Raw genomic sequence first — 13,255 nt, forward strand, 5'->3', positions numbered from 1 at the left:
CACAACGATTTACGTGCGGGTCCCATGCCAGCCCGTTATAGTGACAAACCCTTGACGTTTGCTGTTATTAGCGAAGGTAAAATAAACGTTTGTATAGTTCTCTTGGGTTAAACAGTAGCTGGGTGACCCCTTTGCCGTAAACCACAAAGCCCCTGACCCACAAGTGCGTAATGCTAACTTCAACAATATGGGTGTAAACTTTTTCATTCGTAGTTGAATACTGTCGATGTGCAATACGATAAGATTTACGAGTATTCAGATCAGAGATACGAAAAATTTGAAGATAATTGCGTAGCATTATAAGGATCAACAGGTTAATGAAGTGTTGCACATTACTGTTCAAGCTGCCTCAACAAATACAGGATCCTATAGCTTTAGCAGCTCCCAAGTGTTTCTGATCTTATTGCTTCGCATTGTTAGTTTCTTGCTACACAGGCGTGCTAAAATGTATTGATAACAGGAAAACTAGCGGCATCAGAATGATAGAAAAATCGGCCGTTAGCGGAAGTCATTGGCACAGCACAACGCAATCCGACACAGAAAAGCCCCTTTAGCCGCGTAACCAATCACTCGCTACTTAATGTTCTGGTTAAAAGTGTTTCTTACTGCCGCTGACGGTGAGTGATGGAGACCTTCGAGTGCAGAGCAGGTCTCCATTTACCTAATCAGTTTGTCATAACAACGAGATATAGCGCACGGCGAGCTCAGATTACCGAACGCTTCAAATCTGTATGATCTTATGATGGCTATATTTGTTTAAAAAAAGAAATAGGTGGATCGAAAGCAAACTAGAATTTCGAAAGCGGTGTAACTACGCAAATGAATTATACTCAATATTAACGACTGTGTAACAGCTTTATAAAGGTCAAAAGAAATACCTCGTGAAGTTTTAAGGGCCTCATAAAAACGAGGCGGTACTCTGTCAACAAGGGCTAAAACCGAAATTCGATGGCATTTATTACGGCTATTTGTACATAGAAGAAATCTTGCTTGATCCATACGTGTTAACCGAGGCACGCTAATGTTAAATTGCTAGCGTAAATACTGGTGTCGTTCCTTATCAAATGCGAGATAGCAGTTTCGAACTTTTCCCAAGCAAGTTCTTTTATTTTAAATCAAAGTATGCATTTTTATTATCTACGACCATAGTTGGTAGTTTAGTTATTCCCCAGCTGTAGAAGTCCGGCATGTGAGGGGAGTAGTTTACAATTAGGATTAATAGAAAAATCCTCCGGGGGGCAAATGCGTAGATGAGCAATGCTAGATTATAGCACGAAAATAAGCGAACAGTTCTTGTGTTCTCTCAGCGTATGAACTCATTAAATTAAATAGCATGTTTATTAGTACAATAATACTATATCTAAGTTTATTTATCAAATTAATAAAAACAAATTATAACTGTCAGATTCGAAAGCACGATGGTCTTAGATGTCACAAAAGTAATCCGAACATTTTTTCTGGATTCGGAGTATAAGTGTTACACTCTAGTTCTTCATACGACTGCACTCTTGCTGTTCAAATTAACTGGCCTCACGCCAAGGAATAAGGGGAAATGAGCCAGAATCGACAGGGGGAGTACAACGGGCCGATTCACGGAAACGCGACCGAAGTACTTCAAACACCAACTGAGAATCACAGCCGTAACCACCGCCATCCTTGTGCTCTTCCCGCTCACCTCCGCAAAGCAGCATTTTGAATAGAGATACTTCCTTTTCTAAAGAGTAAGGCGAACCAGAGGACCTATGAACAGGACAAAATCAAGGCCTTGCTTATTGACTGGCTACAGGATTGACCCGGAGTCGATGGGAACACATCATATATTAGAAAGATTAATAGGCACACGTTTGACTTTGCTATAAATACAAACCTGCGAAACTCCCGAGTTCACAGTTAAATATTTAGCAACAACTATAATATGTTATTACTGAGAGTTCCCGGAACAATTATTTGCCAGTTACATCTCCTTTCGTTAACGATATCTTACTTTAATATATGTACAGCAGGCTTTCTAATAGAACCTCGTCGGAGTTATTGCTTCTTCTAGGGCTGTGCGCAGAGCCCGATAAAGGACACTCTGTGATCTGCTGACGACAGGAAAAAGGAGAACGGCCGGTCCAAATTGAAGATGATCGGAGGTGGTACTGCTACAGACAGTGCGCACAGCATAAGCTGCATAGCTGTGGCTGACGACGCTTCTGTACCTTTTTCGTCGACAATGATAACAGCCCGATGGATGACGTCGGACACACCCGCCTTATCCTTGACCTGAGGCATTTCAAACGAATCACACATACATACAAAGCAAATTACCGTTCTGGTTAATGGCAAGTACTATGACAAGTCCCTTGTAAAACCGCTTGCAGAACCATTCATTAGCTTTCGATGCGACTGGCCTTGCTCAGCAAGGCCATTTTTTTTTTTTGTTCGAGTAGGAAAGCTTCTTCATAATTAAAATAGCAAGATCGCAGCGCCGAAGTTTCTATGCGGATGCCTCTTTTGCCTAATTACTTCGTAAATATTGATAGAATGGAATTATCTGGGTTTGGAGCAATGGGGAAGCTCGATCTTACAGAATATTGCGATCGACCAAACTGCACCCAGGGAGATATCGTTTAACAATAATCTTATATAGAACAATAATTTGTTTTCATTAATTCCTTCTTAGCTGTAACTATTTGCATGCCGTTGTCGTGCGAGTCCTTCACATTTAGTACAACAAAACCTGTGTCTGAAATTGCGCCATTCGGTTTTAAAGTAGTGCTGCAAAGACCAAGATCTGCGCACGCTCTCAGCATCTGGAACTCTGAGGTTTCCAAGTGTTACCATCATTTCTTACCCCCCAATACACTCGGTGATCATCTCAATATGTTCGTATATTATTATATAACAGAAGTTTTATGCACAATAACTTTACTCTGCAATTCAACAAAAACATTTGTCACTGTATTATTGAACCCATGTGAAACACAAACATCGCAAGATATTTATTACCATTATACTTTACCCAAATCGTATGGTCAGGATGATACGAAATTCAACGACATTACGTCACAAACAGTCGCCTGTTTTTGTTTATTGATTTTGGGTTCACAAGCGAGTACCGCTTGACATCGGACTTTCAGCTTTTCATATTTACATTTCGACAACATTAGATTAGGTCAGAAATGCAATGCGACAGCTCCAGTCATCCTAAACTGCTAAACGTTCAGCTATAACCCTTCTACACACAACGAGATGACCAAAGGCTCATTCGAAGGCTCGAGCGCGTTACTGTTGCCTACGTAACTATTGCCGCACTCCGCAATTATAAATTTGTGTGCGCATTCCTGTTATTAGTGTGATGTTACTTGAGGCCAATATGGGCAAACGGCATTTAAAAACTACCTTACAAGACCCAAATTACTGTCCTGTGAGTAATACTTGGCAGACGTCAGGGTTGATGAGATACGTACATTTGTATTCATAATGTGCGACCTGCTTCAAGGATATTGCTTTGGGTCGACAATCGTAGACTTTGTGAAAGGACATGTACGGGATGGAAAAGATAGGAGCACAGTACGGAAATGTGAGGGAACTATTTGCGCATAAACGCGTAAATACATCTCCTTCCTGTACGCTTAAGAACGACGCTTACCGCTACGCTAACTCTTAATCTTACATTGCCGTTTTACGACTCGTTCTGTAAATGAGCGATCCCTATTGGCACCCTTTTCTAACACCAAAATGACAACCGTGACGCGCCATCAATCAACATATTACGTTTATTATCTATAAAAACACTATCCAGCATGACTGAGGCGGTCATGTAATGTATGTCGATGTTTATTCAGCCATAATAACTTGTTGTTTTACAGCCCCGGCACTCCATCGCTTCCCTTTTCCGAATTTTGTCCAATTCCATGCCAAACCATTTTTGCTTTCAGGCCATTAAGGCTGCGTACAGATGCCTACAAATGACACGGCACCGTTTGTTAACGATACAGTAAAGACGAACGGCTGATCCAAATTGACGATAACCGGACGTAGTGGTCGACGGGGCCCCGCGCGTAAACGAATCTGTACTTCTGTAGTGGCGGCCGCCGATGTGCCTTTTTCGTCCACCTCGACAACTGCCTGGTGGATGAGCTCAGATATCATCATACTGCCCGCGACCTGAGAGGTCACAAGAACATGCAGCGGACCGCGATGATTTACCAGTCGAACACACAAACACTATCAATTACATAAGTCTCTAATCAGGTTTATTAGTTGAAACAGCATTGATTATATATATGATGATATATATATATATATATATATATATATATATAGTTTACTATACGGAGTACCTAACATGAAAATAAACACGCACATTGTCTGTTCAAATTATGCTTTTTACGTCTAAAGTACTAACGATCATGTAGAGTACACTTTGAATATCCTGAAGAGTTTTTAAACAGTGTACACTTCAATATCAAAGTATCGAGGCCCAAAAAATCTAAATAGCCGTACCTTAACCTATCATGTTGTTTGCATCTTTCTAAGTGGTTTAGCCACTAGCAAGGCTTAACACCCAGTCTGCTTGCGAAGTTGACAGCCGCCAATGGACCCGTTATCATTTCGAACTTTTAACAACGAGTCGCGAACAGATAGGACAATCCTTATCTACGACGATTGTGCGTCACATCTGCCGAGGGTCGTCAACGCCGCTTTGCAAGAGCTTGAGCGATGATTTCGTTTGTACCCACCATACTGTTGATATCCTGCGAGAACGATTACCTAGTTTTTCGATTATTGGCGAATGGGACTAGTAGCCCTAGATTTGACAGCGGAGAGGACCTCAAAAACTGCTTGAAACCTGGTCTACAATGCCAGATTTGAAAATTGCCGTCGAGAAGAATAAATACACTGCCTAAGGGACCATGAAAGGGTCATGAAAGTCACGAAAAACGTAGAGTAAGTGCCTCTAGCCACCGTTCGAATGAAATATTTCGCTCTGTAATGAGTGGAGGCACGACATTTCACAACATAAATCGGCTGCAGAATTTAATACTTTACTTTCAACAAGTGACCAATATCGCTGATCATATGGCCCTTATAGGTATTCCGACATCTTTGAGTGGGCTGGCATTTTGCCCAGGCAGCAAACTGTAATGCATATTGTAACCTTTCCGCTAAAGAACATATTACACGATGAGAAATTCTGGCATGTATTCAGATACAAAAACTGCATACTCATGTTAGACCCCTATGACCATATGTTTTATTAATTAGTAATTCTGTATATCTCGCTTGTAACATCAAATAAGCAAATTTCAGATTTGCCTCAGGAGAATTGTAAAGGGCAGCCATCTGCCACCATAAACATCTTTCATCGACAACAGGCCTGGTTTGGACATTGACAACATAAAACTTATGGCATCTAAGCGCACTGTTACATAGGGAATACAGTGCAGGTGGGGAAAGGTGCATGTGGATTAAGCACAGTCCAAGTGCAGGTGGGGAAAGGTGCATGTGGATTAAGCACAGTCCATAGAATGAAACAATAGAAAGGCAGTAGAATAACTCTGATGCGCTTGACACAACCCTGTACTTTTATACAAAAAAAAGTTAAGAACTTCGCATGTGAGATGTGTGAAGAAGAAAAAACGTGTCTCACTGATTTGCTCTGTTTTGTCTCTCGAGTTTTTAGCTGTCTGAACTTCTGAAGTTCCTTTTTTTGTTCCATAACATGAACATGTTCATTTTAACAAGAGTTGTTAAAGACCTTTCTTTAAGTGATTGAATACGCTATGAATTTCTTAACGAGCCTTGTAGACGACAGGTCAAGGTCCTATGTTTTAGTGTCACCTGAATCTGACTTGCCTGAATACGGGGCCTATTCAATACGCCGAGTACTAATGGATTCATCCAATCACAGTATGAATTACCGCTTATGTTATGCCCACGTACTAGTATCGTCTCCATAAAAAAGTGATATTGACACTGAGGCGAACTAATTAGTAATAGCATATGAATCGTCACCTGCCCAGGTTTCACACGCAGAAAATCGGTTTAAATTATGTATGTAAAAATAAAAGTCTATTGTGTGCCTATGTATCGCAAGTGGGTTCAACAACATATTATACATATAACTACAAGCGGAAGCGGTTAGGGATAAAGGAAAACCAATATCATATAAGGCTGTAAGGTTCTGTAATATCGGTTGAATATCCTGCCGTCCTTAAGATGTATTCTGCATGTAAAAAGCTACAATTTAGCGTCCATTTTTTTTCATGTTATTTGGTGTCGAACAATTAATTGAACCATTGTGTAACGGCTTAAATATCTGGAGTGAATAGACTATGAAAGAACCTTTTCCATTATAATCACGAAACTAATCGAGAACCCTAGGTAGAAAAAACTAGAGGAGAAAAACTCAAGGCGCCCCAAATAGACCAAATCGAGTAGTTGAGCTCAAAGGTCACAAAGTTGGCACAGAAACACGGATATATGCGCATATTCCCCGATTTATTTTTGCAGGAACTGCTATTGTAGCCTAGATGAGGCAGGAGTGGGTAATAGTTTCCATCGCCATCAATTCGGCATAGAATTAGGAAGCTAAATCCGCAATGAAACGTAGTCGAAATAAATACTTGACAAAAGTGCATCATCCAGAGAGAGGCCACATTTTCGCGCGTTATACCTTCAGGCTTAAAACTCGACTTGGTACGTTGCTTTATTGATTTTCCTAATAATAAACGACAATCAGACTCGCGGGAATAACGGCTTACGTCGCAAATAAAGATGATATAAGCAAATGTTCTCAAGAACAGACACGACGGATCTATCTTGAGCGCATTAAAATCTTCGAAAAAAATCTTCATTTACCTCTTCAAATAGGTCCCCGAAATCTCCCTCTCCAACGTTGAAGATCTTTGTCACACCAAGGGCCTGAATGTGCCTGACGACGTTTACGTACTTGTAGTCAATTTTGAACTTTGGCATTGTAAGCACCACCTGCTGTATGCGCGCGTTGTTTAGCTTTTCTACCGCCTGGGCCATCTCGGCCGTAGTCATCTTCGCCATGATCTCGTCTAAAGCAATATAATAAATCACATGACATGTGATAAACCTTTATTAGACCAGCCATTCATTACCCAGTATATCCTCCATTAGAGCTCAACTTAAGAGTTCAGGAGCTGTGCCATTGCAAAAGAACAAAATCTGCGATACTACACTTTAAACGAACCTAGTCAGCGTAATTTAATAAATGACCATGAGAGAATAGTACGAACATTTGTAAATATTTTACGCTAAAAGCTTTAACTATTCAATAGAGGCAGTGTAATCTGCAAAATATATCTCACAGCGTTTCAAAAGAAGATTTCGGTCAGTAACGTAAGTGATTGTGTCAGAAAGCACCGTTAAGCGGCAATGAGTTTCTCTGGATTTTTAGAGACTTTTAGATTCTCGACAACTGCATGCAACGTTCTTGAACTGTTCGCCCTATATCCTCGTGGTGCTTTCTGAAAATCTAATTTTACATCGAGGCTTCGAACCCAACATTTCCCGCAGATGATCTATAGAGTGGCAATGTCCTAAGGAAGATACGTAACAGGGAATTTCGTTGTCGTTTATTTAAAATCGTTACTGAAGTTTCTGTTGCGGCTGTTCTGGTTCTCTTACGAAGGCGAAAGTTACGAAAACTTGCAACGAGCTCAAAGAATGAAAAAGCAAAACTTCCATAGTAATTTTCATAATCTTATGGATCTGGTACGTTGCTAAAAATTGAATTTTCGAATACGCTTGAAATAAGTGTTCGAAACGCAGCACTGCAACTTCCAAAATTAATCTAAATAATAAGAAAAAAAACTCGTAAGACTTACAACAGAAGTACGGTGAGTGTCCGCGACACTCGTTCCTTTTTATCGATTTTATACAAATAGCCCTTTCAGCATAATACATTTACAGCATAATAAAGCCTGCCTGTGAAAATCGAAGCGCTTCTTTTGAATTCAGTTGAAAGCATTGGCTACACTTACCGATGTACCTATTTTCATCCTTGGGAATCGCGACGACCATATAGCACCCAGCCTCCTTATACGGAATTCTAACCATTCTAAGCTGTTCCGTCTCGAGGTATTTAAAATGGCTCGACTTTTTTGTCATAAATTCCTTCTTCACCTTGGTCCCATCACGAAGCTTAAACTCCATGTCGTATTGCACGGGGGTAAACTCGTGTTCCCAGGTACCTGTTAAAAGTAAACTGTTCTTGACAACGGATCGCGGCGGACTATCCTGAACAGCCGTATCCAGTGTTTATTATAATCGCACCGTTTTGAATAGTTGATGGTTAGAATCTAAGACTACGATGTCGTTTTATCACGGCTTGCATTAAATGTGTGAAGTAATGTCAATTTCATCAATTTTGCTTACTATTATTGTTGCTGTGTCAATATTAGTTTTAGAATTTTGCTAGAATATTTTTGTGCAGAGCACCTCAAGCTTCAGCAATGACTTCAACAAATTTACTCTGAAATATGACCGAAGACGGCGTGCACGTCGATGTAACTGTTCAAGAAATTTACCTTTGAAGTAAATGGCGTTCAAGAGTACTAGAACGGTGTCCGCAGTCAGCGTTCCAGGACTAAGAAGCTGTTTAATCATGTCATTGGTTTTGGACGCCACCCACTCATTAACTTCGCCTTCAATCGTTTTGCTATCTGTCGCAAAATTTACGATCTCAACTTCAGATTCGTATTTTTCCTGCAATAGACAAAGGAATGGTCCTTTATTAAATGAGACTATGACCGCTATGGGAATGATGGGACTAATCTCAAACCTCTCTACAATCTTTTCATTTCCTAATAACTCATGTTTAGCACGCAGAAGGGCGCGTTGGAAAGATGCATTCACATCTTATATTATTACAAGTTATAGATTCAGTCTCTAGCCTACACTTGGGGTGTATTATAGGTTACTTGGCTTAGTATTCAGTAAGTCAAATTATTATGTACTTACGTGTTATCAGCACGAACATAATTACTTTTCATACCCGTGGTACATCGAAATCCGTACCAATTCGAGGTGTTGTCTCGGAAAGGTAAAACATAACACTACAGCTACAACTGTCCATACGTACAGCTACAACTCGTAGACTAGATAGCTTTTACCAGTTAGATTGAAAAGGACAGAAATATTCTATCTTTTATATATATATATATATATGTAATACTGGAAGAAATACTATTATAAATAATTATCATTTTCATAGATACCCAGTAGGAAAATACTTGGGATGAAGTACTACTATTTTGCCAAGCGAAAGTCTAGCAATAAATATTACCCTAGAACTCCGATACTCATAATCCTACTTACCCTCATTAATTTTTCAAAATTTTCTTTCACTTTACAGGTATGTTGGGCCAGGTACTTGTTTGCGATTTTCAGAGGTAGATTTTTATCTTTGGTGATCTCAGAATACATCTTGTGCAACGCATCCTCATTGGCACAGCCTAGAAAACCGAGCACCTCTTTCTTGGTGTCACCTATTAACATCAAAATTCAATATGGGTTACATTTAAGTGGCCACATAAATAATAAAGGTCAACAGTGGTGAAGATATCTGACGGGTGACGCCATCCAGGCTTCTTGCGTGCTTTATGTAATCTCATGCATATATATATATATACATATATATGTGTGCGTGTGCAAGACCCATCTACACAAATTTACCCTCAGCACATTTTTATACCGCCGTATACAAGATAAAAAAAATACAAATCAGTTTCAAATACAAAAATTTCCTAGCCCTTTAAATAATATGTAACCAGTTTTTTAATCTAGTTTCAAAAAAATAATAATCAAGTATTTAAGGTATAACCTACCCTTGAGTCCCGCCACGAGCATTGTAAAGGCCATTCCAAGACTAAGTGGGGAGAAAACGAAGTTTTCCTTTGTTTCCGCACATAGTACCTTCATTAAAGTCATCCCCAAGGCAAAATTCTCTTCCGTTGTTGGTGCCATCTCGAATTTTTTTGAGTTCAGCTTTCAATACTAGGACAAAACGATACGGAATGACGTTATGGTAAGACTACGCTGAATAGAAAGGAGCACTGAGGAGTCGGGACAGCTCTCAACTTAGTCCTTTTCGAACTCAAGGAGCAGGTAAAGCAGGCTTTAAGCAGGTAAAATATTTGCATTTTACTAATTGCTCGACGTGTGTCTACTTTGGTTTTGTTATCCTCTATAGTAATTTCGTTTCACTCCTGCCTGGTAAAATAAATTCGACAACTATCACAGTATTTGCAATCTTTTTAGGCTTGACATGATTAACGAACGAATCTAAAATTAGGGACGGTCTAAATACCCCACCCTCGTGGCCATAGGCAATACTATCGAATATCTGGAAAATTATGTTACGCTAACAACATTTATCAAGAAAACGACCACTATTCAATTGGGTCTCCTATCGTCAGTACTAAACGGTTCGTAACATAGACGTGGTTGTGCTTCCATATTTTCCACAAAATTCCAACCAACCGCATTTATTAGGATAGGACGTCTTTAGTGACGGGTAGGCAAGCGGAGGCCTCAGTCCAACACTGCATTGTCATTACCAATATAGAATAATAATGGCATGGGTTAGGAGCTACGCAGTGGCATTGGCTAGATTCGAACCCTCTCGCAAAGATAGGCTGGTGTAATATCATAAGAGGACAAAGCTCTACCTAAGAACTTGTTCCATTTCAGCAAGCCCCTTCTATAACAGGCCTCGGCACCGCTGTTTAGCATATCGTCAAGGATTTTTTGTCGGGGTAGAGAGCTCGATAGGATTTATGAATCCATGAATGTTCTCAGTTCCGGTATTGCCGTTAAGCATTGCCTTAGACAGCCGGCGCCCTACTTAAAGCGTATATACTTTCACGGGCAAACACGCCATCATAAGACAATACCTCTAGATATTTCTTTGCGATTGCTTTTTTAGGAACGCCAACATTGCCTCACGTATTGATTACATTTACAGGCAGGGCAGGCTATTTAGCGTCGTTGCAGAATAACTTAATCCCGTTAGTGGAAAACGAGCAAACGTAGAAGAGGTATGCTTGTTTACATATATACAGCCATATTGAAATAAACAGGCCTGTGAATAACCCAATTTTGCTCGGTTAAATACATAAAGTGTATTTTCGCCAATATCTAAAGGCGCTTCACGTGAGAACAATTATATTGCAGCGTTTTCTTCAGGTATTTTCGATAGTGTAGCTTTCTCTACAGGGTAAGTTTGATACCATATCTGCACAGACAACTTGCGCAACTATGTTTCAACAAGTTAGGCAACTCTACGAATAAATTTATGTTCTCTGAACATGTTATTTTTCTCAGTTTATTCTATTCCACTCTATTCAACAATTTATCCTCACGGCATTGTGCCAGGCAAGCGTTCGTATGAACGTTAGCTGATTTGATATCCTTGATAATTACCATGTTAAAACGGATCTGGATTGTTTAGCGTTGTTACACGTCGCTCGTACGCATTTCGATTGGCAGAGATTTATGAGCTGATAATGTAATTTGACTGACATTGATCTTGAGATATTATATATGCATGATAACCATCTATAAAAGTGGGGGGTCCATCAGATCGTGTTGTGGTACACGTAAATTAATAGCAGTGCGACACAAATTTAACGTCGACATAATAAAGCATGAGCAAACCTATATAATCTCGAAAATTGTAGCCATACATGAAATTGTTATTATCGACCCTACATAAACAAACACCTCTAACAAGGTCGTTATCAAAAATTGTACCAAAAAGATAGCATCATTGGTTAGACTTAAAATAGATTCAGCTAATGTGATACTATACTCCGAATTTATTGTAGAGCTAATGGTTGGTTGTTGCGACTGCCACACGTCACAATTACAATGGATGCAAAATTAGAAAGCACTCTTTAAGAAAATATCTGTTAGCCTATCGCTAAGAGCCAACGATGAGGATCTGAATTTGACAAGTAACGTTGACTGGAGTTCCAGTGAAACGCCTAACGTAGACGGAAAAAGATAGTTACAAGAAGAAAATTGGCTCAACGAAGCGCAATAGAGAACAGCCAGCTACTTCCATCTCCGACCATCTTAGCAAGGCTGTCGAGGCTACGAGTAAATATAAGCAAACGTTGGCCCTTAATTGGGCACCGAAGAAAACGAAGCCAAAGAAAACAGAAACAGAGTTAAGAAGATACCATAATCGGATAGTAACGTATTTTCTCACTGAACTGTTTCAAATGAGTATCAAAAGTAAAAATATCAGCTAATGAATGAATGAAATCTCGAAATGGAACTTCAATGCACATATTAGCAAAAATTATCCGTACAAAAGTATATGCTGTCGACTGTTCGACCGAACGACGTTGCCGGTATGACACATCTTCGAGCAATATCAGAAAATGCGTTGCTCAAAGCAACTAAAAAGACGAAAATATGTCTTCCGACAGAAATGTGTCCATGGCGCCATCTAGCTCTCAGGATCACAACCGACTTCGACAAAAGCAACCCACAAATCACTACATAGTAGTCCTATAGTATACAAGATGTAGGAACGCGATAGGTTCGTAATGAGCTGCTCTAGCTTAAAAGTAAAACGATGTAACTTTTAAGCCATATCATACATGTAAGTTAAGCTGACATATATATATATAGCTCGAGTTAAAACCAGTTATAAGAATTAACAAACCCGACAGAATGACACTTTTAAGATGTAAGCAAACAGCACCAATGTATTATCACTTTGACCAAGACCAAAGTCGTGTACGCTCCATAGCAGACACATAGTCAAGACGAAGCTTCGGCTTATAATCAGAGAAATTCGTACAAACAAAAAAAAACTCAAACAACTTTTACATAATATAGAATTACCACTAGAAAACTTCAAGATCAGGCTCACATTTGGTCTATGTTCTGCGTCCTTTTTTGTGCTATACTTTTTACAAGCTTTTCTACGAATGTTTCTAACAGTATTCTCAGTCTGTCCGCTACTCAGTGGGCGTCAAACAGCCAAAACCATAAGTCGTTGTTCATTCCTCTCATAGGAGTAGTATAACGTCGTATTATTTGAAGCAATTGACTTACAATTTTTGGGTAACACCCTGAGTCAATCAATAACACGTGACACAAAACACTCAGGAGGCTTCAGTTTGAAGGCTGTCAGAGAAGCCCCACTGCTACGATTCGCTTTCAATACAAAGTCCTAATAGGCCTAATAGCAAAGACAGACAGGCAAGAGCGAGAGATG

The 13,255-nt window shown here is 39.6% G+C and overlaps 1 protein-coding gene and 1 long non-coding RNA gene across 5 annotated transcripts; one reads left to right on the plus strand and one right to left on the minus strand.

Annotated features, from left to right (window-relative positions):
* Nucleotides 1-1,075: 1,075 nt before the first annotated feature.
* LOC111262580 (leukocyte elastase inhibitor) lies at nt 1,076-13,245 on the minus strand. Of its 4 annotated transcripts, none has more exons than XM_022836927.2 (8): nt 13,093-13,245; nt 9,849-10,017; nt 9,340-9,509; nt 8,550-8,727; nt 8,004-8,213; nt 6,850-7,055; nt 1,985-2,265; nt 1,076-1,740 (listed from the first exon to the last, which is right to left on the minus strand). In XM_022836927.2, the coding sequence occupies exons 2-7, from the start codon at nt 9,985-9,987 to the stop codon at nt 2,041-2,043; spliced, it is 1,128 nt and encodes a 375-aa protein (XP_022692662.1). In that variant the 5' UTR covers nt 9,988-10,017; nt 13,093-13,245; the 3' UTR covers nt 1,076-1,740; nt 1,985-2,040. The 4 variants fall into 4 exon arrangements, with proteins under 4 accessions (XP_022692662.1, XP_022692663.1, XP_022692665.1 ...); XM_022836928.2 differs by lacking the exon at nt 13,093-13,245 and adding an exon at nt 12,908-13,007; XM_022836930.2 differs by lacking the exon at nt 9,849-10,017 and having other exon boundaries at nt 13,093-13,229.
* LOC147753180 (uncharacterized) lies at nt 10,017-12,266 on the plus strand. The gene is made up of 3 exons (XR_015311963.1): nt 10,017-10,148; nt 10,988-11,060; nt 11,850-12,266. It is a non-coding gene; the product is annotated as an uncharacterized LOC147753180 (long non-coding RNA).
* Nucleotides 13,246-13,255: the final 10 nt, after the last annotated feature.

Source organism: Varroa jacobsoni, unplaced genomic scaffold (assembly GCF_002532875.2).
Source record: "Varroa jacobsoni isolate VJ856 unplaced genomic scaffold, vjacob_1.0 scaffold_677, whole genome shotgun sequence".
Lineage (NCBI taxonomy): Eukaryota > Metazoa > Arthropoda > Arachnida > Mesostigmata > Varroidae > Varroa > Varroa jacobsoni.

What these genes read in the sequence shown, in the direction of transcription:
- LOC111262580 (XM_022836927.2), bottom strand. Translation starts at nt 9,987, where the DNA reads ATGGCACCAACAACGGAAGAGAATTTTGCCTTGGGGATGACTTTAATG. An exon ending in GCTCGTGGCGGGACTCAAGG is followed by an intron (nt 9,510 to 9,848) that starts GTAGGTTATACC and finishes TGATGTTAATAG; the next exon opens with GTGACACCAAGAAAGAGGTG. An exon ending in GGATGAAAATAGGTACATCG is followed by an intron (nt 7,056 to 8,003) that starts GTAAGTGTAGCC and finishes ATATTGCTTTAG; the next exon opens with ACGAGATCATGGCGAAGATG.